At 41.1% G+C, this 27,753-nt stretch overlaps 1 protein-coding gene across 1 annotated transcript in view; it reads right to left on the bottom strand.

Annotated features, from left to right (window-relative positions):
- Positions 1-27,753, bottom strand: part of unc5a (unc-5 netrin receptor A) — a 224,078-nt gene that overhangs the window by 35,176 nt on the left and 161,149 nt on the right. The window contains exons 5-8 of the mRNA XM_053323557.1: positions 12,231-12,374; positions 10,468-10,571; positions 9,112-9,292; positions 5,456-5,623 (exon numbers count right to left, since the gene is read on the bottom strand). Coding sequence (XP_053179532.1) covers positions 5,456-5,623; positions 9,112-9,292; positions 10,468-10,571; positions 12,231-12,374 — 597 coding nt within the window. The remainder of the gene's footprint in view (positions 1-5,455; positions 5,624-9,111; positions 9,293-10,467; positions 10,572-12,230; positions 12,375-27,753) is intronic.

Genomic DNA, 27,753 nt, shown 5'->3' with positions numbered 1-27,753 from the left:
CACATGCATAGAGAATAATCATACACCTCTATGACAGCAGCAACCCTCTTCTTGACTGACCTAAGGGCAAGGAATCCTTAGTGCTCATAAATCCTGGCCATAAAGGGTGCAGAGGGCATGACCTCCAGAGAGCAGGTCTGACCCACTACAGGTCAGAGATTTTGGTTAATAAAACATTAGTGGGATGGTGAGAAGTTACCCAGAGTGGGATACCTATTACTGCATGACTGTTCTGGGTGATGATATTATTCAGTTTTCAAGCCAATGCAACGATTGAAAAATTAGCTGAAAGGCGCTGTGAGCATATTAGGTTGGAAGCACAGGTGTGTGAATTAGTCCCTGCTCCCACACAAGTCTGCATGTTTGTCGATGTGTGTTCTCAAATGGTTGCTGGTGTGTGTGTGTGTGTGTGTGTGGTGGGATGCTGACATAGCTCAGGCCTCTTTGCAGTCAGATCCATTTGGCAGAGAGAGCAGAACCAATCAGATAATTGTCCTTGTTTGGCATTGAGTGGACCCATCCGTGGGCCAGTGGGCTGATTATCCAGGCTGGGAATGAGAATGATTGAATAGCGAATTACATACTAATGAATATATAATGTCGCCCCTCAGTTTATCCACACTACTGTGAAATAAAGAGATGAGATCAACATCTGCCCTGATGAAGCGATGAAATTCTGCCTCTCTTTTACACCACAAAGCAAAACTAATGGCCATGCAAATAACATTTTCAAACACAGAGATTGGAGTGGAAACAGGGTGAGAATATGGATGAGACACAAGCAATGCGACACAAGGCGGGTGGAAAATCTAAAGAATGATGAAGATATATATAAATAATTCTTCCTGGCCTGTCTGACTCTGAACACATGTCGCAAATATTTCAGAAACAGAAGAGGCTTTTTCCAAGAGCAGAGACCAAAGACAGCATAGAAGTACCTCTTTCCATCTTCTTTGAAAGATAATAAGTGGTTAGAATAAATGCAGTGAGCCAAAAAATTGACACTATTCTATGATTTTCCTTTTTTTAATTTAAGGCTGAAATCAAAACCAAACCTCGCTTCACTTTTTCATAATCCACATAAGAAAATTGTTATCCGCAGCCACAGTTTTCCTTATCAAATCCCCAGAAAGAGATTGTTAGCGCTACTGCAAAAGGCTATACAGCTGATTTTCAATCATGCAGCACCGCAGGTTTTAGGTCAGGCAGGTCTCTGAAGAGGGACAGTAATACAATACAGTAGCCCAGTGGCAAGCCCGCAATGGACATGTTGTCAAGGGGAGAAGCAAAAGGAACCCAACCATTCTTTACAGGTCGGTAGGAGGGCCTGTTTAAGGCTTTGTTGTTCAAAATGACAATGGCTGCTGACGGACACAGTCTGAGATCATTGGACACCTATGGCTTTTGTGTCCTTGAGGGGAACATGAGGAGGTAGACAAGTACCACAGAGACCAGCAGGCTGCCCCTCTGCCCCCACTGTCCTGTCAACACACATGTGTGCACAGTAAGCACCCGTAATCCCAGTGTTCAAAGGCTGAAGGAAAAAACCCCCACAGAAAACCACAGAGCCACAGGAGGAGTTGATAGCTCAGCCACAGAAGTGAATGATGCAACAGAGATTAATCACCAAACATTATTCTGTATTTCTGACACATCTTATAAATCAGATTTTCATTTGCTGGTTGAGATGTAGTGTATAATCGATAACTGAACAAGCCTACTCCCTTATTCTAACCAAACCACTCGAATAAACCAAAACAGAAGACTGAATGAGATATGAAGAGGGTGAACCAAAACAAATGACACAGAATGAATAAAAACGGCGCTGATCCAAAGCTGTCACCAGATGGCCACCATCTTTTTGCAGTGAACTAATGTGTTTTTCTGTCACATTTATTAGCCATAGCTATAATTTATTCCTTGGATGAAATATAGTCTCCAGAACAATCTCTGATGATATCCAAAGACATACAAATGCTTACTTCCAAAGTATTGTATTGAATTAGACTCTTGCCTACAGTGCGGATAGTAGACATATGGGTGCTAACTTGTATGTACATGCACATACACACACTTACAAGTACATATGCAAAAATACACCAGCCCCGAGTCTGTTTATTTTCCATCTAGCAGAATTCTCATGACTCCTCTGGCAAGCCGGAGGGATCAGTGCAATATTTAAATAATTCACACAAGTTAGAAATCTCTTCAGGTTGTTTGCTGTTCTCTCTCATATCAAGCAACAGTTCGGTTAATTTGTGTGGGGCAGGTATCACCATGTTGCTTCAAAAACGGCAGACTATTTGCTGTTGGCTCTGCTACTGTGTATCTGTCAGAAATGTTGGCGTGATCTGACATTTTGCCATGACTGTTGGCTCTGACCACAAGTCAGCACAGGATGGAGTCAATGAGAGGGTGAAGGATGGACTGCTGATTTATGCTGTATCCTTGAGTGGAATATGATGAGATGGAAGGGACAGAGAGAAAGGAAAGAGAAATGGAGATAAGCTCTTGCGTTGTCTCAAGTGTTGATCTGCTCTCCTCTGAGCCGCAGGCTTTAGCCTTAGCCGCCGCCTCCTCCACAGCTCCCTGTGTCTCTCTCAGCATGGAACCCATCAGATCTGCCACACAAGCCTCCGCCAACTCTCATTAAACACTTTGGAGACTTAGACAAAAATACAGATGAGCCTCTCTAGCTTCACACTTTTCCCAATGAGACGTGGAAGCTCACATTTAGACACAGGAGTCACTGTCAATAAACGTGGAGAATTCAGCTACTAGTACAAGTCATCACAGATAGCGCCAGTCTGTGGAAGTTGTATGTCTGTAGCTAAGCACTGCTCTGAGGGAATCATGCTACTTTTAAAATGTGGAACAACACATGGCCATCGGCATTTTGACAAGAAATATATATATAGACTTAGCTGGGCAACGCAGAGACAAATTATAGTCTTTCCATGTTGTTGGTTCCAAATTTAAATTGATTTGTTTCCAGTGAATATTCATTTAGTTGACAGCATCTTTTTTATCCCCAAAGGAGAAGTGCAGCAAACCATTGATGTGTTTTAGACAAAACAGGAACAGACTGCAACAGCAAATTGCACACAGAATAAGCAGCTGAAAAAAAACCCAACTATATTTTTCTGTAACAACCCATTTCAAAGATCTGATGCTGTAAGTTGAATGCACTAGAGAGCTAATAATCAACAAAGAATCATAGTCTACATAATTAATGAACTCTTGAAACAAGACCAGCATTAAATTATGCAATTTCTTTAAAATGCAACTCAAAAACAAAAGGCACTGTGGACGAAAAATGCCTCTCAATTCTGACTTTAAAAACTAAAGAACACTGCTTCTGAATCAAAATGTCAGCCATGTCTAAATAAATAACATGTTGTCTATCTGCAGCATTACAGCTCCCCATGTAAATAATTCTTCTCCAGACTTTCTCTTTTGAAATGGATGGAAATCACCCTCTACTGTGCATCTAGTAGATTAGACCTGTCACGAAAAAAGCCATAACAATAATGGTAATTAAAGTTGTTATCCAGGATGTAAGAATGCTCTGTATCCTGGTTTCATCCGCTCACCCTTGTTGAATGTGACTGTGACTCTTGTGAAAGCTTCTATTCGTACATTCAGGCAGGTGATTTATACACATGTTAATCATGTGTTTGATGACTCAATACAAGGATTCAGGTGTATTTGGGATTGTCGTTGCTGGGCTGTGTGTGTGCCTGCTGACAAATGATTGGAGCACTCAGTTCATCTTGGGGGACTTCAGAGGCATGTCTGTGAGTACACAACAGAGCCGCGGTGCCACTTGTGATTGGAAACAGCAGCCCATCATCCCCAGGCTCCGGTGTGGTGGGCTTTGGCCTGGAGGGGGAACCCTCTCCGGGTGCCGACAGCTGGGGTTGTCTGTTCAACTGATGTCTGTCTGAGAAAGGTAACGAGTGAGAAAAGGAGGCAGAGACTACCCTCTGTTGCCAAACAACAGGACTGATAGAGGTGTGAGAGAGGTCATGCTGTTGTAGCGTCTCTCATCAAGAGAAAAAAAACGAGTTCTTTCGCTCTGAAAGTCTCCACAAACTGTGTTCACAGGGCACAATGCAATTTCTGTGACAGCACCCTAAGGGTTGAAATTACACACTTTCTCCTTGCGGGGCAAGAGAAAGATAGAGGAGGGTGGGGTTTGGTCTAACAATAGCAGCTTGGACTGACATTAATCTCTTTAAGCTCATGGAGGTCAGTATCCTGCTTTGCTATTGGGGAATGTCAAGCATCCCTGGACACCCCTCTAATTCCATTACTCGTTGCTCTGGTGCTAATAATTCCAAATCCATCCAGATAGCATCCTGACAGAGTGTCATGCATTTCTGTGTTTCCTTTGTCTTTCTTACCCTGCTATATTCCAGCGGGCCATGTTACTTACACTCGCGCTTGACATCTAGTGATGTCTTTACATGGGAGATGTGTAACGCAACACCCTGATTCTCCGAGGAAGATAACCTCTGTTTTAGGCAGGGAGAAGCTGCCACTGCCAGAGGTGTTGGATTTCCCTCTCTGCTATTTACCGAGCATGGGAGATTTCTCCTGCGGTCAGCTTGGCTGCAGGGCCCCAGCTATATGTCCACAGACTGATCTGCTGCCAACAAAACAGCTATGGATTGTACACACTCAGGCTTTCTATACTTTCTCACTTTTCCTCTCCTCTCTCTCACTCTGGGGCTTTGTTTCTGCCATCCTTACACTGTATCTGATTCCATCTGTCTCTATCCCTGCTTCTACCTTCCACCTCCGTTTTCCTATTTGCTGTCTCTCGCTCTCTATCTCTCCTTCTGTCAGGGGGCTAATGTAGGACTGCAAATGAAGCAGCTTCCATCTCAGGCTATCAGAGATCAATATGTGTTGCTCAGTATCAGGCAGGACACTCTGCCTCTTGGATGCTCTCACAAGGGAGAACAGGCAGGCAAATGAAACGCCCTTAACTCCTCACACGTAAACATGGCACCCAAGCTGCCATAATTCACCTTTTTATTGCCCATATTTACTACATAGCTTGAGCAGCAAACAATAACAAATGTTTTAGCTAGTCTGACACAAAACCATGACTGGGACCATGTCTCTTAAAGCAGACACGTCTCTGACATAAAAGCAGGGTCTGCATACAGCGCAGAAGATAAAGAGACATGTGAACAAAGCAGGATAATAAATCACTTGCAGGATGAGGCCTTACTGTGAGGACTAATAGGCTCTAAAATTGCTGTGCAAGCGGTCTAATTGCAGGAAACAACAGAAGCACTGACATCTAAGAAAAGACCTGGAGGTGCTGTTACAAAAGGGCAGCCAAAATAAAGATGAATTGATGACTTCTAGATGCAAAAAAATGCAAAAAGGAAGCCACAGGAAGCCAAGCGCCACAGGACAAACAGGGTTGCCTGGGAGTTACCTGGACAGGTGGCCACGCAGGCACTTTTCTGGACGTTCTGCCCCTCACAGGATGTGCCTCCATTCAGTGGTGTGGGGTTGGTGCAGCTCCGACTCCTCTTCTGCCAGCCACGCCCACACACAGCACTGCAGGACGACCAGGTGGTCCACGTGGACCAGCCGCCGTTGACTGTTAGATCAGCGCCGGGGGGGATGGAGGGGTGAGGGAGGGAGAAGGTTGGAGGGAGGGATGGATGGATGAAGGGACAGAGCAGCCAGGATTACCCGACATGCACTAAGGAAAAGAGGTGTGTTGCGCTAGAATAATCATGATTGCTGTTACATTAGTTCAGCTCTGCAAAGTGAATGGAACAGCAAGAAAAAAAGGGAGCTGCTTTCTGTGTTCGAGTTGGAATTACAGCCAACTGTAGTGAAAACAAAATGGCTTCAACAGGGAGTAGAAAATTACATGACAGCTTGCTATTTTTGACCTTCTCTCTGAGGAAGACATAGTTGTTGCAAAGTAACCAGTGGACATTTAAATATGGTTCCAAATTTCACTTAAACCTGCAGTGCGGAACATTTTGGTCCCCCTTCTGGCAGTGAGAGTAATAACACAAACAATGTTGACGTCTCTGCTGACCCCAGATGCTTTTTATGTGAGTTGATCCTGTCCTGGTGTTAGGACACAGTTGGGGAGCATTGAGGACAGTCCGTCCCAGTTGTCAGTTGCAACCAATCATTGCTGGTTGATGTAAAATTCATCACTACTGGTGCACCAGTACAGGAAAGTCACCACAGACACCAGATTCAAAAACTCTGGTATATAATACAGAGATTTACCTGGCGGTGACAGGCTTAATCAATATTGTTTCAATTTCTTTGGCAAGGGCTTGAATGTAATGGACATTCATTTATATGTAAAAGTCCCGCACTCCAGCTTTAAGTAATGCATAATTGTAAAAAACACTCATTATATAGTCAAAATATAATCACTGTGAAAAATTCCAATTTATAGCACAGTGCTCATGGTCAAAAATGCATAAAAATACCTCCTACTCCTTAGACATGCCAACACACGACTGAAAGATAAATATATCACGGTTGTTCCGGTAATTTAGATTGTGTCCGTCTCGCATCCACCACTGATTTCACACCATTACGTGTTACTCATGAAACTGAAGTATTCTTTGAATGGTAGAGAACAACTCAATCATTTATTTCGCTTTTATATTTGAAACAGGAAGTTCATGGGGTTCAAAAACTGAATTCCTATTATTGAAGCTCCAGTTGCTGAACCAGTGCCATATTCTGCACCTTAACCATCTATTGACAGGAAATTGGCGCTATATAGCTCGATCATGGTTGTTGATTAAATCAAACCACACTGGTTTAATTCTAATCACCTCCTTCCTGTATCTACTGTGTTTGCCTCAGCTTCCAGATAGAGATTCCTGATTTATTGACTTGAACAGCACTGTCGTTCCTTTTCTGTACATACTCCCTCCCTAATTTCCCCCTAACTCTCTCCTGTGCTTGTCGTGGCTGAATCATTTCCTTGCCCTCTCTATGCGATTGATTGCCCGCCACAGCGAGGTAAATTGCCAGGCAACTCGGCCCCTGATTACCTCTTAGCACAGAGTGCAGTCACACCAGCCAGGCCTTGTTAAAATGCATCTCTGGCCCCCTGTTGAACCCCGTTTGAAAAGTAGCAGTTATTATGACTTGCTACAGCTAGCCAGATCAGCTAACATGGTGGACTCTTTCTATTCTGCTATAGAGCAACATAAGTGAACAGCAGTAAGGGCCTTCTATTTTGATTTAACCTCAATTAACATTATAATAGTAATGCATTTGCTATCTTTCCAAGCATACAATGTGATGGGAAGAAATAAAATTGCACATGCAAGCACCACAGCAATTTGTTCACAATTTGTCAGGTCTAAGAGAGAGAACACTTGTTTGACAATACAAGAAAGGCAAACAAAAAGAGCATGAATGCTCTTGCCTTCATGGTCTTTTAATTCTAGATTTCTACAAAAAAATACACAGCGTCAACAAGCTTATCAATTACAATCAACAGTAAGAATGATTGCGCTTTTTTTCTAGTTCACTGTGAAAGTGCACATGCCTCAATTTTCAACTTCATTTACAGTCATACTACGCTATTTAAACATCTGGAAGTTGAACTACAAAATTATTTCTGCCATTATTTTACATTTTTTATTTGTAAGTGTTGATTTTATCAAGTAAACATTCATATAAACTAAAAAAGTAATAATACTTCATAGGATAGAATACTTCGAGGATATATTTCTCACTGTATCCTGTCATGTGCAACATAGAAGATACTTTCTTTTCCTTCGATAAGTTCCCCCATACTGTATGTATATTTCTGGAGATGGTAAGGGAACATAATTGTTTTTTTCTTCGATACATAAAGGCTGTAAAGCCCTCCACATCTCATGACTGACACATTTGACGCTGTTCTTATGTTGTTTGAATTTGAATTCTTGCTACCCCCTACAATCCACTGAGATTCTACTTACAGCTTTTGTTGGCTGAAAAACCAGAAATCCTAAGTGGTAATTAATATTCAAGTAGCTACAACCTGAATAGGAGAACTGCATAACATTAAAATTTGATAAAAGAATTCCCACTGACACCATCATTTCACAAGAGGTGTAAATACTTATAGTGCACTCAATCTTTTTCATGTATTTCATTTATGTACAATTACTTTGTATAATAAACCAAAAATATAATAATTATATTTTAAAATGATTTCATAGCAAACTAACCCTAACTGAGGGTGGTCCTCTACATTGCACTGTGTTTTTGTGGCATATTGTGTGTTTTCCATTTCTGACACATCAGACATAATAAACAAGAACTCTGATTCTCATGATGCTGTAATCATCTTTTCTATCACCCTCAACAAAAGCAGACCCTGTGACAGACATTGTGCCAAATTATACATTTCTTATACGCACAAAGTTGCGTTAATGATGCATTCCCATGTGATTTACATTGCCTGTTTGCATGTATCTGAGCATAAGCCAAGCTGTAATGTATGCAAAGTTATAGTAGTGCCAGTACCCGAGGAACCTTCTGTGATAGAAAATATGCTGTTTCTCTGCATTTTAATAAAGGTCAGTCTGCTTATCAAGCCAAGTCATTATTTACAGTTTGCCGTTAATTCAATTTCTTCTCTCATATTGGACCCACTACAGAGAAGGAGGAAGATGGCAGCCCCGAGACAGAAGACTGCCAGCTTAGGCAGAATGGCTGCCAGTAACATTTTAAGTTGTGCTAATTAATGTGCAGACACACTACTATCTATTTATGTAGTTATTTATGATAGTGTAATTCATTACTAGCTGAAAAATAGAGCTGACTTATGCAAGTTGTTACCATATGGCACATGTGCGTGAAACTACATATACTGTAGGATCTGAATGTAATACTGCAACCACCTGATAAAAATAATTCAGTATTCTCCATCCAAGGGAGCACACAGATGTTAATGTGGGAACATTGCAGACAAAAAGCAGGCAAAAAAAAAGATTAAATTTTTTTATGTTTGTATATTTTGAAGCTGGGCATCATTTGAGTCCAGACCTCTGCGTACAGAGCTCTAACATCAGTGTATCCTGTAGAATAGAAGTTATCACCTACCATAGACTAGGACGGTGGCGGAGTTGCTTTTGCGGCGAGCCACAATGTTTTTGGCCACACACGTGTAGTTGCCCGTGTCTGCCAGTCGTGCTTTTTTGATGATGAGATTATGGTCAGTCGTGATGAAAAAATTGGGGTCGCTCGCTGGGTCGATCACATCCTCGTTTCTCTGCCACTCCACCTGGAAATATGTTTCGGTTGTCAAAATTCACTGCAACTGAATAGAATAGTCTCCCCCCCCTCCCATGCAGCACTACAGTGACCAGATATACTGTGGATGAGAGATTTTTAACATGGACAACAGCTGAAAGGTACATCTTTTATATGAAAAAAAATAAAAAATAAATGATGTAACTTGATATCTAGGTTTAATTAATGTATTTATACATCAACTTATTTAAATGTTTACTCTGTTTTGAGCAGGGCATAGAACTTTGTAGCTGTTGGTGGTCTTTTGTATAGTTTTTGTGCCCTCTCTCAGAAGCCAAAACTGATGCTATTCCTTTTCTGGTTTACTCTCAGATTGGCTTGCTTGTTTTCTTACTCTCACTTGACCTTGTGCCGTCTCGAGAGTAGCTGCTCTGCTGCTGCATTGTTGTTGGTATTACTTCCAGTTGTGATGCCGCATATAATTGGGTTTTCTTACTCTTGTGCGCTACCTATGCTTCCTCCAGCGGTGACTTCTGCTCTGATGTTTTTTTTCCTGTTGAACTGTGGTTGGCACCTTCCCATTTCTCTGCAAACTGTCCCTACACTGTCAAGCTGTGATTGGCTAGTCTGCTGCTCCTGGTCTCTGGGTTGTCTGACTGGCTGGCCTAACTTCCTCTTGTGTTGTCATTAGAGCTGTTAGTGTCTATCTGGGAATGGGAGGATGCAGCAGACGAGGTTAAACAGCTGGCCCCAGTCTGGTCCTCTAAACTCAGACACACACCACAGAGAAACATGGAGGGAGCGAGAGACTTAAACAGAACAAGGGTGTATGAGAGATACAGTACATGGAGTGGTGGGAGAAAGATAGAGAATGAGATAGCGAGAGTGAGGCAAATAGACCCATTAATTATGGATAGGCCTTTAGAGATGCCAAACGGGAGTGAAGCCTCCAAGCCTATCCTGAGTGATGTGATGAGATGATGTGATATACGGCTTCTCAGAGATGTAACAGAGATAATAAATCAATAATGGGGAATAATTAGAGGTGTAATTTATCCATACAGGATTGTCTGATCCCCGGTGAAGCAGGGAGTAACACCAGGGAACTGATCCTGAGCCATTTTTTGCTCTATATCCTCCTGGTGAAGAAAGGGTAAATAGATGCTAGATGTGGACCTATAAATATCTTCCGTGTCTGTATCTCACCTCAGCTTGTGGTACTCCCTCTGGGGGATGGCAGCGCAGTAACACCTCCTGGTCCAATGCCACCTCTTTACCCTGCGGCTCCTCCTCAAAGTTCTTTCTCAGGTCTGGTAGGAAAAAAGAAAATGTGATGAAACACAACAAATTAAGCTAGTGAGGTTTGAATGAAATACTTCTGTCCAAAAAACTTGGCGTAGTGATGTTCCCAAATTTCTCTCTCTTGAAATGTCCACCCGTGGCCTCACTGAGCATGTCGCACTCCAGTTGGCCCCTAAGCCACACGGGAATGGGTGGCACCAACCATGTTGCTTATTACAGGCTGCCTGGCTGGATCAGAGATGTTTGTCTGCTGCCAGAGGGGCCCGGCATCAAGCAAAAGCAATTGCATTACCCCTCACTCCCCCCTCTCACCCACTCTCCTCTCTCCAGCATCCGCCAGCCTCCAGCTTCCATCTGTATGAGGGCTTGGAGCAGCCACACGAAAACAAAGCCCTGAGGCGCCTGGACAAGAGCTCCTGCAAGCCTGGCTGACTGCATGGGGCTTCACATCACGTCTCATTGAATACTCTTACTGTCGCACTAAGTATTGCTATATATTTGTCTGTGAGCCCAGGCTGCGAATTACACAGGTAAGACTGGCAATGCCTGTTTCTTATGGGGGGGGGGGGGGGGGGGGGAGTATTTGTATCTGACAAGCCTGATAGCTGCCAGGTTGGTGCAAATTTGATGTGTTCACCCCAAGTTTTGACTGAGAGCGAAGCAATGTGTTACTGTATTGCGAGGGGCTGCAGATGCGGCTGTGAGCTGATACTGAATCTCTTTAAACTGACGTTGAGTCTGTCCTGACCAATCATACTGAGAGAAACGTTAAGACAAGCAGAGTGTTTCGCGACATTCAATTTAATTAGAGCCGATACAATGGGACTGGAGGAGACTTAAGATAGAACAGTCCTGGAAGGCGCAGATTTATGCGAGTGTGCGCGCATGCACATCAGTATCATAAATGTGAACCTGTGCGTGTGTGCACGCATGGATCATTATTAAAGCGTGTGTGTGTGTGTGTGTGCGTGTGTGTCCTTATCTTACATCTAAGTGGCTTTGTTGAGCTCTCAAACAAGGTTGGATAATGAATGTGTGTTTTCAAAATGTCTGGTGGTTTGGAGACAGAGCTGTGTTCAGCTCTGTCTAGAATAATGCATATTTATGCCAGAATTAATAGGCAGAATGCTTTAAAATACTCAAATGTAAAATGGCTTCTTTTAATAAAGCTTTTGAGGCTGCAGCGAGGGATGTGTCTGTGTTCCCCAGAGAGATTTATGATTGCTACACAGCAATAAATTTCAAATCTGTTTTTATTCCAGTTACTTTCATAGGGATCATTGCCGATATACTGTATCCAGTGAAAAATATGCTCATGAATACTCAAATTTACTGTTCCACTTTTTTTTTTGTAAGGTTGCCTTAAAGCCGATGCATTACTCGCTCTCTCTACCTGCCAGAGTTGGATATTTTCTTCTTTATAAGTCGGAGCCCAGGAAGATGATTTAACTAAATTGTAATCACAGTAATACACTATAGAGCATCAAGTCATAATGGCCTCTGGGCTAATTGTTAAATGAAAGTTAGTCCCTCCCGTACCAGCCAAAGTGTAAAAACTCATCTTCCTAATGTCTTCTTATTACATACTGACATGCAATATATATGCATCTTGTTAGGCAGCGTTTGCATTTGTAATGACATCAGTGATAATTTTAAAGTGCACTCACAAGCAATCCTGATGTACGCTTTTTGGCTTTTCTGGGTTCCGGTGGTACTCCAGGCGACACACTGACACCAGTACTCATCGAGACCGAAGACCTTCTCCACCTGCTGTCTGGTGATGTCAATTGTCACCTGCATGATTGGCAGCGCTGCAAAGCAAAACACGGGAGTAACAGTCAAAACGGTGAACAGGGGAGCTGAATGATGGTGAGGTTTTATCCCCATCAGCTCGTTTGACAGTTGCAAGGAATAAAATGACCATAAATATTTCTCAACAGAAAGAAAACAAATGAGCTGAAATGAATCCTTTAGTTCATTTTGTACCTTGCACTAAAACGGCAAAGTAATTCAAAAAGCTGGGCTGAATAAACAAACACAGAACCATAATCATATATAAACAGAGTGCTTGTTAACTGAAGAAAATGAGAAGAGAGCCTCACAGCTATCCTTGGTGTAATTTGGAGGGCGTGAAAACAGCTACAGTTGGGAAGGAAACAGGAAGAGCTAAACAAACACTCTACAAATAAAAAATACTCGACTTGCTTCTCTATTATTAAATCCAGGAGTGAGTGTGTTAGTGTGTGTGTGTGTGGTGGTGGTGGTGGGGGTAGAATATATGGAGCATTTCCACAACAGTTGCAAGTAATGCTGCTGTAATGCAGAGCAAAAATAGCTTTATTGCTTTTCAGGGAGGAAGTAAAGATAACCCTTCTCTAAACAAAGCAAGACTGGGACAGAATCCATGCTCCTAAACCACTCAAACAATATAGTGTTGTCTTTTTGATATTTGAGACACAATCATTTCATTTTCCTTTGACCTTTTATTTGGGACCTGTAATCCAGAAGTATCTTTTATATATTGAGCAGTGACCCTGGTTCCCTAACATGTGTCCTACTTTCTCTTCACTCTGATAAAGAGATTGCTTTTTTTCCTTCAGGTCCAACTCTCTCTGTCTGATCTTTTCTCTTTGGGGTCTTTCAGAGAAAAGAGGTGTTGAACCTTTCCTATGAACACAGACCACTTTATTGTCATAGAGGACACATCCCTGAGACTGACAGTGTAGCATGCAGTATACAGTGCTGTATATTTAAGACTCAATGGAGAGCCACTCTTCAACTTCCATTTACATAAAAGCACTTTGTGACACTCTCACACTCCCCTCACATACTTGATCTGTCTGCAATGATCATTTCCAGCTCCAGACAGACGCTGACTGAAGCTTGACTAAGTGGCACCTATCAGGCCGTCAAACCTATATAGCAATTACATAAAGCACTTGCATTGATAGTGTATTCATCAAACCAAAATGGGAATTTTTCGTAAGCAATTTGAGAAACTGTGCATGGATCTTGTGTAAGTTCAGGCTGGCCTAGCGGTGGCATGAGCTGTCGCTGAGAGAAGTGGCTCCATTGCCGTCAGCCACACAGTGATAAGTAGCTGTGAGGGTCACTGGCAGCCTCCCCATGTATTAGCGTCTAAATGCAGCTATATTCTCTATATGCGATTACAATAAATGTGAGTACATGTGCAGTGAATCCAGGCCTGAAGCGCCACTCTGAGCATCAACAACACCCCGCGCTGTGTGAAAGATTTCACCAACACGCTGTTGTATGTGCCTCACTCACAGCTAATTTAACAAGGGGAAAAAAAAGATATACGTACAGTATGTTTAGCTTATACTTTAAGATTTGACAAATCTCACCAAAAAAAGTTGGATTTGTTTTGAAATAAAAGTGGTGGTGAAGAATTCAGTCTCATTTACTGTCTTTCTTTGACTCTCTCTGTTCTAGCTATTCTTTCAGATGTGTATTTGTGTACACTTATTTGTGTGTGTGTGTGTGTGTGTGTGCATGCGTGCGTGTCTGCAGTGAGAGTGTACAGCACCGGCTGAGAAAGCACCTAAAAGCTAAAACAAATGGCTAAAGTAACAAAATGGGCACTACAGAAAATGACCAAATGGAGCAGAAAGGAAAGCTCCTTCTCAGCAGTATGGCAGCAATTGACTTGTCTCTTAAATATAAAAGGTAAAAAAAAACTAAAATGTGTATTCACATTATACAAAATTAACAATGCTTAAATTTTTCCCAAGTGCAACACCAAGGATAGTAGTTATTCTTACAGCATCTATATGCCCCCTTTTATGTACAGTGTATGCAGCAATGTGCAAATTATATCTTGTACACTGGGAAAACGTGTACTGTAGTAGTTACTCAGATTTTCTTTCGTTTTTGTTGTATATTTACACACACACACACACACCAACTCATTAATAGCGCATCCTTAAAAAAACACACACTATGAATGAACACATGATTGCAACAATAGTACAGGTGCAGTGTGAAAGGTAAACATGGGGAAAATCAATCTGAAGAGTGCCCTCAAACCTCAAAGTTAAATGAAACTAAATCAGAGAAATCCTAGTAGCCTTGGAATATGAAGAACAATAGAAATATTTGATGGCCCTCATACAGACTGAGCTTAGAGCAGTTTACTTAGGTAAAAATCATTTGGAAAGATATATTGGAATACATACATTAGAACTTCAGCAATGCAGTGTGTCTTTGTATGGCTCTCCTTACAGTAGAAATTCATTTGATTAATGCTAACCTCCCGCCTTCTTTGAGCTTGAGGGTGAAAGGAATAAAGATCAGTATGGAGATGCAAAGCATGAACAATAGCATCCTGAGGTGAGGAATCCTAAGAAGAGCAATTTGAAGCTCTGCTTGCCAGAGTAATTGCATTCTATTTCCTTATCTCTTCCTGTCTCCATAATTACCTGCTTTCTGTGTCTGACACCTTCCAGTAACACTGCTGTGAGTCACTCTGTCCAATTTCACTCCAATTAATAAGTAGGACAAAATAATCTCATCACTTTGTGAACAAAATAGGAATGTAATTTTATAGCCGTTAATAATTATTGGACACACTGCTATTTACTATTTTCCAAAGTCAATTCAACAGGGACAGCAGTATGTAAAACAAAACTTTGCCAAACAATATCACATTCAAAGTCGACTGATACCACCACTACAGCATTGATTCACAGAAAGCTTTGTCTTTCTGAAAAAAGTTATATCAATATCGATTCATAAGAGTGTGCTTAGCTATCTCTGTAAGGTGCTCAAAGCTAAAAAAGAGTAAGAGTAAATTTACACTTCCTTTAATGCAAGACACTGAGCATGCACTTAACATTCCTGTTAAACTATAATTAAAACATGACATGATTCCCCCAGCCTTCGGTTTGATCTGCAGCCCATTTATAAATGAGCTCATATCCCAAACCTCAGTGAAATTACTGTGAACATTTAAAGGGTGATTATGTGATTGACACCACATGAATCCTGGGCTTACAGCTGGCACCCTGGTGAGTATGTTTTTATTGGAGTGCAATGGGGCAACTTGGTACGCTGTGCTTACCCCACTGATTGTGAAAAGCACACATCTCCATGCTTTGTAATACTGTGCTGAAATGGAGTGTAGCTGACAAACAGAGAAGAACATGCACTCATACACAAAAAGAGCTACCATTCACACACAATCATACTAATACAATCAGTTCCTTTTCATGGTAAATACCACTTCACACCTAAACACCATGTTTGACAACAGTTAATGAATATGTATTACACGTTTTTCTTTTTTTTACACATTGATACCGGATTACTGTTACAGGTTAATTCCTGGCTGGTGGTGTACACACAAGACTGCGGAGGGCTACAACTGCAGTTTCAGACACACACATCACTGCCAAACACCAGAATTATTGCTGTATAGAGTATTGTAATTGTATAAATGTTTGAGAACAAAAAGTAGCAATTGAGCAATTTTGCAAGGGAGATTGAACAAGGCAGACAGTGCAGAGCTACTTCTCTTCTCTCGCAACACTATGGAAAATTAGTCAACTCAAGTTCTCCCGTCATGTTTCATTATATCTGAGATTAAATCAAGCAGAATATATGGTTGATGTTCTATGATGATATCAGCTATAAGTACATAGTAAGTCTGTCATATATCCACAATAACAGTATAGTAATCCTTCACTTTGTGTACTTAAATCATCTTTAGTTTCCTTGAGCAGTACTCACTGTCTTATCTTTGATTGGTAGTCAATTCTTTTAAGGTGAATATTAACTGTAAATAAAAACAGACATGGAAGGTGGCAGTGCTTTTAAGCCCTGAGTTGCGCCTGAAGTCTTCATCTCAGGCTGCATACAGTCCCAACAAACCTCAGCAATTAGGGCAACCTCTGAAACGCGAAACACGGGGCAAAAAAAAAGAAAAAAGAAAAACAACTTAAAATCACTCACTAGTGCCTGTGAAGCTTACTGTCTACGAGTGTACAGCAATAATTGAAGACTGGACAGTCACTGCACACTGTTTATAGAGTTTTTTGTGAGTAAATCCAACTGTAAAAGTGTGGGGGAACAAATAGGATTTTGAAAAGCAATGGAAATGGAAATTATGCTGTACACAATTCTGTTAATCAACAATCTGTGTGTAAGACAGAGCATGCAGAGCTTGGATCTAAAAGGAACAGTCATAAAAGCATGCAAGCTGCAGACTCTGGGAACAGGCTTAAAGAAACCAGTGTAAAAATGCTGGCTTCTATCAAGAGTCAGTGAGTTTTAACAAATGAAAAGGGATACATTTAAAAAAAAGGACTGAAAGAGACGCATAGAGGCTGAGTTCATGAATTGACTGACCTTACTATTGTACGATGGAGTTTGTTGCAAAGTCTTCAGGCATGGGAGTATAATACAAGCCATTACAAGATCCACTGGCACACATACAAAGGAGCCAACATTTACAGTACTGTGCTTTATTCTAATCTGTGGCAACAACAAGATTATTTACACATGGACTCCATTCAAATGTGCGAAAAAAAAACACTAACACTTAACAAAACACAGTCATGCAGTCAGAGACAAAGGCACAGATATATTTGTGTGTATGTATGTGTGTGTGGGTAGGATGAATCTCCCCTTGAGCCATCAGGGGCTCAACACACACAGGGTAAACATCACTGGACTCAATCCCGGGTGAGTCGATATTGGGCTTGTCTGAGTGCGGGACTTTATTTTTCTCTTCCTCACTCTTGTTTTCGCAGGCTGTGACCTCAATTCCATAGGGGTCATTTGCTTATCAAAGGCAAGGACTGGAATTGCTGGTCTTGAGTGTGTGTTCATTGTGGCCAAGGAAATTCAATTAGGCGGCATCCCTACGGTGTGTATGTGGCTGGGATTCATCAGTGGATATAGGAGGATTAGGGTTCGGTGACTCTACATCAGGGGAATGCACCATTTCAAGGGAGAGAGTTCACAATGGTTGAGGGGAGACATCACAGATGAACGCTTTTAAGAATGCACTGTCTGCACATCCTGGCAACCAGTCAAAAGCTCTAAGTGTTTCATTTCCTCTTGTGGTTCTTCTTTGTACAGGATGGCATCGATGTCATCAATGGCACCCCGAGTATCCAGAGCTCCTTTTCAAAAGACCAACAATGTGTTCATCCTCAGACTAATTACTTTACCTTTCCTACATGAAAGAAAAACCTGACACCAAGCAAAGTTGTCAAAAAACAAGTTTGGAGCTAAACAGCCTGTTGAAATCAATCTATACACAATGTGTACAATATCTCGATGTGTAAGTAATCTAAAGTTAACCCCAGGTTACAGAGCCAAGGACATAACTGCTTTATCATCAACTCTTCAAATTTCAATTACCATGTAAAGCAGGGTAGTGATGGGTGGCCCATGCTACCTGACATGGAGAGCTGAGAATGGCAGGTGGTGCCATAAGCGTCTGTCTCTTAACAAGGATAATGTGGCCTTCTGAGTGAAGCATTGGTCCATTAAAGAGCAAGAGAGGCATGAACAGAAGAGGGGGAAGGCAAAAAGAAGTGCTGGGTTCATGGGGAATACAGTAGTCAGGCCTCCCATTCAGTGATGCTGGTGGGGTGGTGACTGGAGTCAGTGGGACAGCGTTCTGGGTCAAGGCTCTGCCTCCGGTTATGACCAGCCTTTCAAGAGCTTCTTTTGATTGAGCTGTCCATTTTCCACAATGAATGCACGCTGCAAGGCCCCCGCTGATGCTCTGAATGTCGTTACAGATTATTCATGGCTGACAAACAGGAGAGCAGGTAGCGCTCCAATCAATCCGACTGGGTTCAGTCCAATGCCACTCCAAGGAGATTCAGGTGGAGCCTCAATGGCGGGTGTGAGATGAGCAAATGGTGTGGGATAGAAGAAACACTAATGAAAGTCGTGAGCCCACGTGTCTGTTCTGAAACTCTGCTTTGTCAAGTGACTAAGTATGGGCTTCTACAATCAGTTAAATCAGACCTTACATCTGCTCAAAAATAATGTGAAGGGATAAGATTGAGAGAAAATAGTTTGAGCTCAGTAGTAATAATGGATTATGTACTCACTTTGCCTGCCTCAGAGAAGTGAGATCATCTTTTGGAAGGAAAATTTCACTGCCATATTTGTCACTGACACAACACCACATAAAGTGCACACAGGATGTCACAACAATGCATGGTGCAGCATACATAAATGGAGCTCAAGTGTGTTTTTAGTTGCACAGGTGTTCACAGGTTTGGAACGTGATAATGAATTGATGCATACAACTTCAGAATAGCTTTTCAGTGTCAGCAAGTGATATTACATGGGTATTCAAATTTGGTTTCCATTTATATGCTTCACATTTATATCTGGTCGCCAGCTACCATAGTAAAGTCACAACTGATTACATGAAATGGACATTAATTCAAAGCAATGGATTTTTCTATTTATGTACACTGTCTAACATAATTAGTTTGCCTAACCTTTCCTTAATAGCACACACACACTGGATACACAGAGGCAGTGCTGTGAATTACCACAGTGCCCTTACAAAAGTGCCCCTGTTGTAATTACTCTCCATCCAATATCCTGACCCTGATGATTGGCAAGAGCAGAATGTTCTAGATGCCAGAGTCGTCAGGCTGGGAGTGACTGGGACCTGCTTCTTTATCTCCCACACACACCTTGTCCTGCCTCGAATGAGAACACGTTGGAGGTGAAGGCCTTGAGCACTTTGCTTCTGCTTCCATTACATTCTGCAGAGTGGGAGGATCTGATAGAACGTTATCCACATGAAAGCCGTGATAATTTGCCTGGGCTAACATGTTTCTCTCCCCCCTTGTCTGACATGGCCTTGGGCACTGAAGTAAATAAGGAAAGCTGCTTCAGGTAAGTCAACCTGGCTCCCATCTGGCTGCCGAGCGCTTTGTGCCATACAAATTGCATTAGGGTTTCCCCCTCCCTTCTTGCGATCGGTTGGTCCCTGTCGGGCCTTTGGCCAGCATTGCTGTCGGTGCTGTCGGAGTTAGAAGGCAGAGGTTTTGGGTAATCCAATGAAGGTGTGTGGGCGAATGTAAATATTCAGCACAACCACAAACAGCATTCAGTAAACAGCCTGGGGGAACACAGAGGCAACGAAAGTCTTTCTACAAAACTCAACACATTTTTTTCTACATTTTTGTACAAGTGGTTTGGCATACTAAAATTCACAATTCTTCTTTTTAATGACTGTATTTGTAGGGATAATAAATTGTGTTATACTGACTACACACACTGCATATATATGTGTTAATGTTTTAATTAGCTCTCCATCCCCAATTAATCAGTTATATTCACCAGTTTAGCATGTTTATGCTATCAAGTTCCTATTACTGTATCTATGATTTTACTCAAAACTGTGATTTAAACAGTAGCCAGATCATTGACAGTGTTTGTAAATGTATTTTGGCCTGAGGAAACTCTATGGCTGTACCACAAACAAGAGTATAGAAAAAGACCCAAATCGGCAAATCTCCTAGCTAAATCAGAAACCAGACAAGGAAGGGTCTCACATGCAATAATATGTGCAGTATGTGCGGCCCACCATCAGAACAAAGATCAGAGAAGCTTGGATAGCAAAATTCTCTGCTCTAGTTGCCATTAGTCCACTGTATCTTTAGATAACAAATCCAGTGAGGCTAAATATCATTTAGTCCAAGTAAATTATATTACCATTTTTTCATACTATGGCTGCACTGAAAAGCAATAATTCAAAGCATTATGAGAAATTTCACATAATCAGCATGTGTTTGGGGTTGTAGATCATGATAAGGCTGCTTAATCAAAATTTGATTGTGATTACGATTTTGGGGCCAAACGATCTCAAAACTAATAAAATCGAGGGGAAACGATTTTCAATAATAATGAGATAGCGCTCAATAACAAACGTTTTATTTTGAAAAGCTTGGACCGGAAGCCACCGGAAGTCGCTGCAGCACCGTTAGTTCAACAGAAGCTGAAACACACGGTGAAATATTTTAATTGGAAATAAAAGTGCACATTTCCAGCCTGCGTCAGACAAAGTTGAATTTACTGACTAATTATTAAGAACCAGGAAGTGATGTGTGAACTATCGTCATGGTAACTCGCTCAGCACTAATATCTTCGCACATTTTCTGCTGTGTGTTGCGTTAAGCGGCAGATAAAAGGCTGCTGCTGGGAGAGAAAATTAATTAAGCCGAATGAACAAGAAATTTCCAATAAATGCAGCATGTTTCTAAAGTTTTTAAAAAATCGTTTTAATAATCTTGATTTCAATTTTGACCCAAATAATCGTGATTATGATTTTTTCCATAACCAAGCAGCCCTAATACATGACTCTTTTGGAAAAAGCTACCCTTAAGTCTTACATACCACCTTCACACCATTATACACAGCTTCTCAAATAGATAATGGCTGAAATGGGACATTCTAGGTAGCCTTTCATAACAATGAAGATAAAGCAGTATTTTATGAAAGTGTCAATGTTCCACAATAAATGCTATATATATATATATATATATATATATATATATACACATATACACACACACACACACACGCAGTACAAGACAATGGACTACCAATGAGGAAAATCCCAGTATATGTAACATATCTTGTATTGATGAATGGCTACACATTAAAAGAATAATACCTGGAACATGTTTAGAGCCTTAATCCATGATCGGTTTTAATATACCCAGTGTCCCAGTGTTCATGTGTAGGCTAAGACTACATAGTTCTCATTCCAATGTGGACTATGTAGTTGAGTCCGAGTCAACTATAATGCGACACATGAGGGGTTGGAGTACTGTAGACCATCTTTAAATATTAATTTCTTTGTTCAGATGTAACTGCATTAACTATTAATACAGTAGATGCAAGACAGAGAATTGTGGATTTTATAAATAACCAGATGTTGAAAATTGAGTGAAAGCACAGAGTGGACTCCAGAGCTTGGTGTGACATCAGAGGCACCAGATGTTAGAGGTGGTGGTGGATTAGTATGCACATATGCTGCATCCTGAAAATTGCTTGAAAAGGAGAAGTCCAAACGCAAGAGATGATTTTATAATGATTATAAAGACAAGAAATATGGTGTTTCAGAAATATGTACAGATCACAGGTAAAGCTGGAAATAATGGTTGAACTAATGAATGCCAATTTCTTGATTTTATTTTTTATTTATGTCTTGATTACTTGATTAATAATTTAGTCTGTACGATGGTGAAAAATGTATTTGACTTAGCCACACTGCTTATTTTGTCCAAGCAATAGTCCCAAACTCAAAAATATTTAGTATGTTATCATATAAGTCAAAGAAAAGCTGTAACCAACATCGTAAATGCATATTTGGCATTTTTCCTTCAAGGTTTAACTTGAATTCTGTTGATTTCAACACATGGAATTTGGAAAAGCTCATGAAAAGGAAAAACAAACATCTTCAGAAAACAAATCCATGGTCTAAAACAATGTGAATGGATGAATTATTAATTTAGGTTGCAGAAAATCCTCAAGGTTGCTTCCTGATGGTTCCAAGAGCAAGACTGCTGCTCTTGTTCTCGTCAGCATGCCTCATTGAACACCACTCTGATGAATAGGTTTTCTCAAATAGGTGCTGTGTTGCCTCTGCATTTTCTTTTCTGTGTGTTAGTGGTCAACACATTGACCACACAGTACTGAATCCAAAAGTGTTGTATGTGGGGGCAGGAACATGCTGATAATTGACTTTAGTTTTTATTCTCTGAAACACGAGGCAGAACATTTGCCTGCTTGCTTTTCACTGTGACCCGAAGTCCAGCAGCCTGCATATACAGTCCATCAATTTTATATTTACTTGAGACTGTGGCACATTCACAAGTAAATTTACATAAATGAATATACAGTAGACTTTGCCTCTGTTTATAAAGACAGCATCCCACCAACTCACCTCTTATTTGTGACACTTCCAGAGAAAATGTTCTTTGGTCCTTTTCATATTTTCACAGCACTTCATGAGGAGATTGAAGCTATTCTTCTTCCCTCACAGCATAAAACAGTCCTTTCACTATCCCGTACCCAGGACACCCTACAGCTTCTGGTTTAAAAAGAGGAGAATGGTGAGATGATGTGTGTTCGAGGAGTGTGTAAAATACCTATACTGAAAGTCTCCTTGGGGCCAAATACACAAAGCATTAACTGTCAACCACAGAGCTCCTCTGCCTATCAAAAATCTCCATGGACTATTTAGCTGTCAGCTCCCTCACTATACCTCCCAGCTCCACAATTTTAAACGAATTTGAGCAGAGCAGGTGTTGATTGACACCACAAACTCCCACTCTGTCTCCCTCTGTCAGAATAACATTCGCGTCTTTCATTTTTCGAGGGATGTGGAGGTAAGTTGAAAGATAAAATTACATTACAGTAAAAATGTGAAATGAGAAAATATCAAAGTTCATTGCCTATAATCAAAATAGCAAGGCAGGGAAGAAGTTTAGCGGCTCCTCTCTGCTCCATCCTGAATCCCACCATGTTAAAATGGTACATTTTGAGGCACATTGTGAAATCCAAGCACATTTGCAACTTTGGCCTCTATTTGCTGAGCACAAGGGCAGTACAAGTGACTTGGGTAATGCATGTGCTGCATTTCATTGCAGCATACAGACTGTATTTTATTCAGATGTCTCGGTTAGGGCACAGAAAGCTCAGAGCTATGGCTAGACAGATCGGAGCGAATATTTCCAAGTAGTTCTGATTTCCAAGCTTTCTATAAAAAGGTACACAGACAAGTGTGTGCCTTTAGAATTGTAGTTTAAAATGCATTTTATGTGAGCATTGATAAATTGTTATCATTCCTGCTCCAGAGCTAAAATACACCATGAAGCAGATAAGAAGTAGCAATCCATTGTTATTTTAACATGGTGATTTCAATATGACTATATAAACTGACACCTTTCTTACATATACCATCGCATGAACTGCACAAACACATGCACGCACATATCAGATCATGGCCACTTTTAAAGACATTATAACCATAACCACTATTTGCCTACAACTAACCTTAACTTTAATTTTAACTTGGTGACACAGCTTCAATTAACTGATCGGAAGTCTGAAAGTTGTCCCCAAAAGTAGCCTATGAGACCACACACACACACACACACACACACACACACACTCTCAGAGAACTAATGCAGGATTGACTGTATTGATAGCATGCCTGTCTTTACTAGACGCGGTAAATAAATTACTTGAACTGTTGTAAAAGAAAGAACCATTAAGGCTGCTCGATGCATTCCAACTTCCTGCAAGGGCACCGCTTTTGTGAGATTGACAAATGCGAAATTACTTGAGAGAAAGCAGAGCATGAGGCTGACGCAGGATATGTTTTGGTGGGAGGACAAAGGCTTCTCGCGTGGGAGATTGGAATGCCAGCATTGTTGTTTGACAAATGGTAATTATCATTTTTTTCTACTTTTGTTCCTCTAATTGCTGTTAATTTTGAAATTCATTATTCTTACATGTCAAGACCAACTTCAAAAGGAACAGACCCCATGTGCAAAAATACGACCTACACAAAGTCCACACTGCTTCATACCCCACAGGAAGCCTTTCAGAAACAGTACGGTTGGCTGTGGCAACACCAGTGAGAGAGCCACATCTCTACCTGAAGAGGCCACCAGGGAGCAGGGCAGTAGTGGTGTTATAAAATCTTGCGATTGTCCACCTCCAAGATGAACCTCTTATCTGCCATGGTGACAAATATCTTTTTGACAGGTTGACTTCTGGCCTGGTGTCACCGGTTAGAATGTAATGTTGATGAAGTGATGTGATATACGATCAGGAGTCTGCACAGGGTGTTTTATTTTTTTAAACTGACCGGATGCTTTATACTGTCCCTGTGTCCGACTTCCTGCTCAATCTGCTCTGTGCAGCTTAATGTGGCCTCCATAACAAAACCCAAATGTGGGTTTGTGTTCAGCAGGGAGCTGCTTCTAAGATGCTTCTAAAAGTTGCTGCAGTGGGTATAGCGGGAGCAAAAGCATTGACTACAGTGGCCGCCATTGGCTCTGGTGGTGCAATGCAGATGCACCCAGTGGAATGAAGCCCTTAGAAGCATAGTGTTTGTATGAATCTATTGGCAAGATCAATCAGCAAAGCTGGTTTGTTTTTAATGCTTCATTTTACTCCCACTGCTCCAAACACAGTTGCAGATGTCTCAAGGCCAGACAAACACAGACTTCAATTAAGTCCACTTTGACTCCCTTCTTACTCTCAGGTGTGTTGATTTGCTTTGACAAAGGTCTGTCTCCACACACACACAAATACGCACACACACACACATGCACGCACGCACGCACGCGCACACACACACACACACACACACAGAAATAAAAACACACATGGATGCAGACACTGTGCTGACCTGCCTGAGAAACCTAATAGAACACGTTGGCAGATGTGTCACGGGAACAATTCACCTTGCCATCTGTTTTTCAATGCTCCATCGCCAAATCCTCCCCCCTCCGTCCTGCAATCAAGGACAGGATGAAATACAAGTCCCATTATGGAGAAGCAGCTAATAACACATTATCAATTAGTCCCCTTGGCTACTGATCGATGCTTAGCAGGTGGTACAAGGCCATTTCGTTCATTTAGGACGATATTGTCCTCTTCCCCCTGATTCTCTTATTTCCTTCTGGTCATTAGATCCTGGCTTGCAGGTCTATCAAGTTTTGCTTAAATTGCTGCCCGACCACTCTTCAATATTCCATTAAAGATCATGTGTAATCACTGTTGTGCAGCCCCAGTGCAAAATGACAGTGCACTACTTGCTGCTTTCACATTTTCATATCTAAATGTCATTCATGTAAAAAGGGACCTCCTGAAAGTCTCCTGTAAAGCTAAAAGGTATTTATTTGCATTGATGTTGTTGACCTATACATGAGGAAAAAGTGTGTGTGTGTGTGTGTGTGTGTGTGTGTGTGGGGGGTGGAAGTTGGTGTGAGAGAGGTGACTGGCTGCTATAATACCACGGATAAGTATTGAGGTATTAAAATAAAGGTTACAGATCATTTCAGCTAAGCCTAGCTTATCTCCCCCTTAGATCAGAAATTAAATATGTCATCACATTACAATCCAGGATCTAGTCAATCAGAAAATACATATTTTATACAAATGAATCCTCGCTGGTTTGCAGAGGCAGGGGTTAGCCCTGTGGTGCTATAACACATTATTAGTTCTATTCAGAAAGTGATAGATGGTTTTAAAAGATTTACTGACGACGTCATCTGCGGTATTTAGACTTCAAAAGGATTGATGGAGGACAGGTGCTGATGCTGATAAACCTCTGGGTTATATGACAGGGTTACATATATATAAAATGATGTGGAGTTATATAAAAAAGGAATTTTAAAAGGGTTTATTAATACTGCATGTATGAGTCCACTGCAAACTCTGAAATGCACTTTCATAAAGTACAAGCAAATATGTAGAGCTTTATTATTGTCTACATCATCTTCTGTTTTCATTGTAGGAGTCTTGTCGACAACTGGTTCAATCAACAAAGAAAATATAATCTCTCCCCATCTATATAAAGCAGTTGCTGAGGTTTATTGAAATAGGAATGTGAAATGCATGTATTTTCCACCTGAGAAGGTTTGCTGCAGGGGTGACAATGCGGCGAATAGATCAAAATCGTTTCCATCAATGCTGGCAGATGAAATGCAAACACAATAAAATCAGTCTGGCCCATACAACAATCCACTGCTCAAATGCCAATCTCCCTTCTCCTCATCATGTGTCTGATGAGAAATCATATTGCGGGAGAATCTCCTAATCTATGCAAACACACTGTCAGCATTGATTTGTTCGGAGGGGATATGTCTTTATTAGGACTTGCCAGACGTCTCCATTTCTTCTATTCTATAAAGGATGACCTGGGAGAGACAGAGCCGGCCGGGCCTTTGGAAGCAGTCACAGCCATAACAATTGAGATAAGTTACTGAGGACAGGTAATGAGAACCGATAGACTCGAGGATGGATCGATATCGTACATTGATACCAGGAGAGGAAGGACAAATTGCAACATCTTTTTCCTTTTCTATGTTCAAAGGAGCTCTTGAGACAAGTGACCCTGTGTTTATGTACGTGTGTAGATTTGTGGTGAGGTAATGCTGGTGGCTGTGTGTTTAGCTGGGAGTCCATAGCATGCAGACAAAACAAAGATGTGTCAGTAACAATAACTGTAAATTTGCAGTACACACAGTCAGCTGGAGCAGCTCTTTTGTCTTTCCTTCACTGAATCAGTTTCAATAAACAGACCTGTCTGATGAGGGCAGAGGTCATATCTGCTGTAGATGGTTATCCACGTGTCATATTTTCTACCTCCTGAGCCTTGAATACTGAGCAGTTGGACTGAAACATGTCTGCCCTTCAGAGCTGGGTCCGTTATTAATTTAAACCCTTCCAGTTACTTTGACGTTTGCACGAGTCTGCCGGGAGTGAACACGGACAGAGTTGCTGAATATTGCCTCTGCTCTGCTGGGCTGGGCTAGATCAGTTAATCTCTAAAACAACCACATTTCTGATATTGCTTCAACTCGGCTCTGCCATGTGGAGGTGAAAGGATTATCGATCACGGCTTCCTCGGTCTTTGATCAGTTTGTTTTCATATTTGATATTGTTCAGTAATAAAAAACATGTGCCAGAGTCATTAGGACTGTGGGAATCTCTTGACATTCTCAGCACAGAATATAACAAAAGACAAAGAAAGCTTCAAGTACACTGGTGATCAGACATGCATTCAGAAATAGACAGTCTAGTTTGATTTTCAACTTATGTCTTAAACATAAGCCCCAAAACCTGTCTCTGCTTTTTTTTTTCCGTTAAATAATCATTCAGGCAATAAACATCATTTCAATCTCTTATGGAGAGGGTCATCTGCTAGAAGAATCACATTGCATTAATCTTGCCTTTAATGCAATCTTTGTGGCTAGGAGGGGGCAAAATCATCTATCACAGTACATAAGTAATTTCATATTGCAATAGAGCAGTCTGCACTGATCCATAACACTATAAGCTTCAAATGTACCCTTATTTTCCTTCAAGCTGTGGCTCTTTACTTTTGATACCATAAGCATCTTAAACTGGGTAAAAGAGCTCTCATGCATGTTGCTCCCTCTG

The sequence above is a fragment of the Scomber japonicus genome, chromosome 8 (genome assembly GCF_027409825.1).
Source record: "Scomber japonicus isolate fScoJap1 chromosome 8, fScoJap1.pri, whole genome shotgun sequence".
Classification (NCBI taxonomy): domain Eukaryota; kingdom Metazoa; phylum Chordata; class Actinopteri; order Scombriformes; family Scombridae; genus Scomber; species Scomber japonicus.
The sequence above is the reverse complement of the archived record's forward strand: the minus strand, read 5'-3'. Positions and strand labels throughout refer to the sequence as shown.